At 27.6% G+C, this 6,554-nt stretch overlaps 1 protein-coding gene across 7 annotated transcripts in view; it reads right to left on the reverse strand.

The window, feature by feature from the left end:
- The window catches only part of LOC145033991 (ceramide synthase 1 LOH3-like), a 39,450-nt gene extending 33,195 nt beyond the window's left edge, over positions 1 to 6,255 (reverse strand). For 2 of the 7 annotated variants that reach the window (XM_078982441.1, XM_078982442.1), the window contains exons 1-4: positions 6,027 to 6,251; positions 5,611 to 5,831; positions 5,281 to 5,436; positions 4,396 to 4,581 (exon numbers count right to left, since the gene is read on the reverse strand). In XM_078982441.1, coding sequence (XP_078838567.1) covers positions 4,396 to 4,581; positions 5,281 to 5,436; positions 5,611 to 5,831; positions 6,027 to 6,164 — 701 coding nt within the window. In that variant the 5' untranslated portion in view covers positions 6,165 to 6,251. Of the gene's footprint in view, positions 1 to 4,395; positions 4,582 to 5,280; positions 5,437 to 5,610; positions 5,832 to 6,026 lie in introns of all 7 variants that reach the window. The other 5 variants (XM_078982439.1, XM_078982438.1, XM_078982440.1 and 2 more) reach the window with 4 other exon arrangements.
- Positions 6,256 to 6,554: the final 299 nt, after the last annotated feature.

Below are 6,554 nucleotides of genomic sequence, written 5' to 3' on the forward strand. Positions count from 1 at the left end.
TTTGATTTCGCAAGCTTGGAGTCGGAGATCTGGATTGTGTTCGCATCTATGGAATGCGAGGAGAATTTAATGGTGATATTCAGTTCGCATTTGGTGACACAAGTACGTGGTTGATGATTTTTGGTTGGTTCGCATTTGAAATCAGTGGGTTTCGCATTTGGGTTCGTATCTGGGTTTCTCAAACAACTGAAATGCGAATATCAGACAACTGATTAATTTCTCAGTTAATGCGATGAAATGCGAATGAACTCAAAGACGGATGGATGCAAGATGCGAAGAATTTGAATGAAAATGCGAAGTTTTTAATGTATAAATGCGAATTGGGGAAGAAAGCTTAGAGTTTCGCATTTGGCACCTGATCTTTTCAAGAAATAATATAAGTGGTCCAACTTCGCAAAATGGGGTCATAAAAAGACAAAAGTGCAGAATTTTCATTTCGCATCCCTGTAGTCTTCGCAAAATGGAAAATTTTACCCAGTTTCGCATTTGGGGTAAATTTTTTTGAGAAATTGGAATATTTTCAAACTTTTTTTCTTAAAAAAAACACATTGTCTTCGTCTAAGAGAGGGAGAAAAACGATTAGGGTTTATAAGGGAAATACTTCATGGCAGTGGGATTTATAGCAGGGTTTATAAGGTGGAGAGAACAAACACACGTCTGCTATGAGATATTTTAATCAACTGCAAATGCAACATTTAAAGGATATTTGTTGAAGCGTATTAGGATGAAAAGGTTTTAAATTTTGAATGACCATGAAATTAGGATTTTGCTGAGAAATATAAGGAATCAAAACAAATTTAAAATTTAATATTATTTTATTAATGGTTGTTTGTAATATTAGCTTACTCGTTTGTACGTCTTAAAAAAATAATATTATTATATTCAATCTATTTATAGAAATAGTTAGATTTCTTTTATAAGTAGTAAAGATATATATATATATATATATATATATATATATATATATATATATATATATATATATATATATATATATATAATCAAGATCAAATAAGAAGGAAATTTTTGGTAGGAAGGTAAGAAGTTTTTTTTCTACATATTTTTTTCGCGAACAAACAAAATGAATCATTAGATGATTCATTTGTAAGATGATTCAAAAGAAAAAATTCTCAAAAAAAATCTCGATGATTCATTTATATAATGATTTTGTTGTTATTCACTAAAATTGTCATAAAAGTGAATTTTTTCTTAATTTACTTAAAAATAGGGGTATCAATTTATGACACGACACGACAAAAATACACGAAACGAAACGAAATCGGGACGAAATCAAAATTCGAATTCGTGTTCGTGTCGTTTTCGTGTCAAGATTAAAAAACACGATGTCGGGTCGTGTTGTGTTCGTGTTCATAAATCGACACGGAAATGACACGATTAAGCATGTGCTTGTCGTGTTTTTCGTGTTTGTCGTTTTTGTCGTGTTATATATCTGTAAGTATGAATGAAATACACTAATAGTTATGTAATATTATCTTTGTCGTGTCGTGTCGTGTTGTCGTGTTTTAATTGGTTCGTTTTCGTGTTAATGAAAAAAAACACGACATCGTGTCGTGTCGTGTTCGTGTTATACAAAACCTTGTCGTGTCGTGTCGTGTCAGACAAAAACACGACACGACTGCCCGATTTGACAGCCCTACTTAAAAATGAATCATAAAGATGTTTTTTTGAGAATTTTTTCTTGTGAATCATCTTACAAATGAATCATCTAGTGATTCATTTTTTTTGTTCGTCAAAAAAATATGTAAAAAAAAACTTCTTACCTTCCTACTAAAAAAATTTTCTTACCGGATATATATATATATATATATATATATATATATATATATATATATATATATATATATATATATATATATATATATATATATATATATATATATATATATATATACATATATAAAAGTTATCATTTTATGTAATCCTATAAATTTCAAAATATTTCATTTGTTTTTGCCAAACATTCTTTGAAAAATTAAAAGCTATAACTTCCGATCATTATAAATATATACAAAATGTAACTTTTCTTTTGTGTGTAAAATCACTGTAGCCAATAGTATAACTTATGATGCACATTGTACAAGTTGTTGTTAAACTGGGTTCGTGTGACTGTCTTCGCATCTTTCAATTGCTTTTAAGTTTAACTTACATAAATCATAACCCTTACAATTTTACTTTTTATTCATTGAATTTGTTTAAGAATGAATACAAATTTATAGAAATGGCCCCTTCATTTTTTTTCGTTTATTCACAATCCATCACATTATAAAAATACTTTCTTGATTCTTTTTTTTAGTAAAATCACATACACTTATTTATTATAAATTTTTGTTGTTTTGTAGCCCATTATCATACAACAAATAAACTTTAAAACTTGGATTTTTCGAGAAAAAAATATATTACTTATTGTTTTACGGAACCATTATGCCACATATCAAAATCCGACCAAATATTTTGGTTTTTTTTTACAATTTTCAACAATGTACTTTTTTTTTCTTCGTTTTTTTCCATACATTCACCTTTTCTTTCCTAATTTTAATTTTTTTTACTGTTTTCTTCCAAGATTTAATGAAAAGTTTTTTAAACTTAATTTTTTTAAATAATTTTTACGTCTTATATGTGATATGCTACACCGGTTTAATCAATTCTTATTTAAAACGCGTAAAAATCCGCTGCAGAGCGCGGACTCAAATACTAGTTAAATAAAACTACTAACTTCAAAGTTTGAGCTACTAGCTATCAACTAGTTTTGTCAAACACATCATAAATACACGTCAAATACTTGAAAGGGATACTATTTAGCAAAGTTACAAGTAAACCAAGATTGATGCAAAATTTATATAAGAATTTTTGAACATGTGTCGGGATGCTCAACAAGGTGTTGCAATTTTTATGGAAAAAAGAGTCATGAATATCATATTATTCGAGTTCATGCGTAATTTAAGTAAAACTAGTAGTTTGTTTTCTTTGTTTTCTTAAAAAAAAACACAAACACACACACACACAGAGAGAGAGAGAGAGAGAGAGAGAGAGAGAGAGAGAGAGAGAGAGAGAGAGAGAGAGAGAGAGAGAGAGAGAGAGAGAGAGAGAGAGAGAGAGGTTTGTTGTATTAAACAACTAGTTTATAACCTGTGAGAACCACGGTTATAAAATTAATTAAATTTTTATATTAAAAAATCAAATTTATTAATTAGTTATTTAAAAAAAAAATTACTTAAGAATTTTTTTTAGTTATATAAAGGGAACTATAATCAATTATTTAAATAAATATATGAAGTTATATCACCTTATAATCTATATTAATTTTATTTTATTTTTCAATTTAATGTTATTGATTTAATATAATTAAAGTGAGAAAATTAAAATTTTAAAATTTAAAATGAGGAATCAATTATTAATTTAATGTAATTAGAGTGGAAATTTGAAATTTGAAATGGATAATTAATAGATTGACAAGTGGTATAATAGGTGATATATATCATTAATAAGGAATCGTAATTGTATAACACTTGTTAATAGAAAATTAAACTTATTCTTTTATTATAATAAAGATATTTTTAAAAACTTGTTTGAAAATGATAGTCAAATCGTTTTTGACCGGTTTATTTCTATTTTGGACCGTAATGAGTCATTGGTTTATAAAAACCTAGTTAAACATGTTAAAACAATTAAATTGAATCTGTTTGAACGGGTTTAATTGAATAAAAAAAATAAAAATAAGATATTTTACCTTTGATGATATTTCAACCTCTTGTAGGTATTATTATTATTATTATTATTATTATTATTATTATTATTATTATTATTGTGTATATCGTTTGTTTGGTTTGTTTGATAAAATGCTCAATTTTTTTATCAATGAAGTGAAAAACTATCATTAAGTCGATTCAACTAAAAACTAGATTTTTAAAACATTTGTTTTGAATATCCAAAATACATTTTAATAAAAACTATACAAGAACTTATGGACAGCGTCATTAATTTATTCGACCTCTAATAATATACAAACATGTAACTTTAATTACTGATAAGTTCAATAAAGTTCTAACTTTCACGAGACAAAAGGATTCACAACTTTCATGGTCACACAATAACAATTCCCTTTTGCATTTAAATTGGATAAATAATATTTAAAAACAAATGAGAATATGACATAAAACATTAAGAAACACAAAATTATTTTATCAAAAGGATAGAAGTTAATGAGTAATCTTTCATTGAGTTTATTTTTTAGTCGTTTTTACTACATTGAGTGAAAAGCATTAATATAAAACTGATTGAATTAAATAATTTCTCCAATAAGTTTGTTAAGTAAAAACACATGTAAGATAGTCAAATTTCTAAATTATGTATTAAGCAATAAGCATCGTATCTAACCTTGTACTCCATAGAATCCAACAAGGGAAATAAATAAGACGAAGCACCACCCATGACAATACGAACAAAAGGAATGAAAACATTGCAAGCACTTCCACTCCACTGTATTTCGACATCTTCCCTACTTCAAGAAACACGTCACTAGCATCATGAAGAGCTAAAATAATCGACCCAACACGAGCAAACCTATGATGAATATACAAATAATAAAATATGTATGAAGCCATATGGGATCATAAATAGTAGAAAATATTGTTCAGATTTATTCATCTAATAAACGGTCCATACTGACTTCAGATATAGAATGTAAATAGATACATTGATACGAATAAAAAAATCAATCCACAACTCATATATATCTATTTATACAAAACTTTGGTTTTTAAATGAAATATATATATATATATATATATATATATATATATATATATATATATATATATATATATATATATTTATACGGTTTAAATGTATTAAAAGAATATTTATACGGTTTCAAATTGAAAATTATCAATATTAAACAAAATTGGAAAAAATGATGTTCGATTTGAAACAAAAAAAAATAGTGTCAAAGTTAAAAGAAAAAATTAAACTTAGTGTCAAAATCGAAAAAAATGAAGACTTAATGTTTTTTGTGAGAAAAAAAATTCAATTTTGACACGTCAGCATGCCACGTCATTAAAACTGTCACGTCAGCATGTAACCTGGTTAACCGGTTAAGTGGTCAGAATTGTAATAAATTGAAAAACACAGTGTCAAAATTAACAAAAATAAACACAGTGTTAAAATCAAATTTCTATATAAAAAGAATGGTTTTTGTGCCATTTTCCTTTTCTATAAACATAAAAATTATAAAAACTAGAAACTCATTGTTACAAAAAATACCTCAATATGTAAGACGTTATGATAAGTATGACTGTTACAATATGATGGCCCATTGACACACCAAAATCAGATCGTCTTGTCTCCCAAAACATCAAAGCAAATATTGAGTACGTGTAAAATCCTCCGGCATACATGTACACAGCTTTCAATTTAAACCTAAAAGATCAAATTCAAAATTATTCAAAAATCTAAATTGTTAAGCCCCATCCCAATAATATCATTTGAAATATGAGCTCAATCCATATTGGAATTGAAAGTTGTATATTTTTGTTTTGTATTACCGTGATCCGTTTTTTTTTTCTTTTAAATATTGGTAATAAGATAACATACTTCATTTTCTGGTTAGGCCATCTCTGGTTGCCAGGTCCTATGTAAAAGTTGGATGTTTTAGTAAACCAAGCTTCGTTATAAGTTACAACCAAGGCTAGGATTTCTGCTGAAAGATAATATACAAATTTCCATGCTGATTCCTTAAATTTTTGTATCTTCTTGTTCTTTTCATCTGGATCTATATCATATCCCTTGCTAATTATTAATCGCCTTGCCACACCCTGCAACATATATTATGGTCATCTATGGCATTGATTCGGCTTCGAAAATAGGGAAACAATTGATGGAATACTACATTATTGGTGTTAAAGTTGCATGTTATTGAATTACATACCTTATTTTAAAAAGTATTCATGGTAAACCAATTCGATTAAACAACTAGTTAAAATTAATTAATGGAATCAGACAACAATTACCTGGAAAACAAGTCTGTCCAGACAAAATCGAACAGATGGGAAGAATATGGCAAACAGAGGAAGAATTAAAAAATCATGGTAAGTTGGGAACGATTCGTGTTCAAAATCAATCGATTTCAAAACGTCAACCAAACCCATGTTCTCCAAGATGATTTATTTACTCCTAACTTCAATCGAATTCAGTTATGTCAAGATTTACCAAGAGGGTGTTGCTTAAACTATGATTTTAAAGAATCTACGCGCGGGGAAAGCGGTGGGAATGAGTAATGGAACATTTATATTTTTAATAAAAATTACTTTGGGTTTCCTGAGTCTACGGCCAATGAATCTCTTCGAGCAACATCTTTACTCCACACGAATCGGAAATTTTGATTTGGTGTGAATTCATAATTAGAAGTGTAAGTGACAAAAATGATCCTTACGGTTTAGTAAATATTACAACTTCAATCAAACTATTAACTTTGTTACATAGACCCTTTTTATGGTTTTATTTTATTGCACGTTTGGACCGTTTGGTCCATCCTATGG

This window comes from Lactuca saligna, chromosome 3 (genome assembly GCF_052625555.1).
Source record: "Lactuca saligna cultivar CGN05327 chromosome 3, ASM5262555v1, whole genome shotgun sequence".
Lineage (NCBI taxonomy): Eukaryota > Viridiplantae > Streptophyta > Magnoliopsida > Asterales > Asteraceae > Lactuca > Lactuca saligna.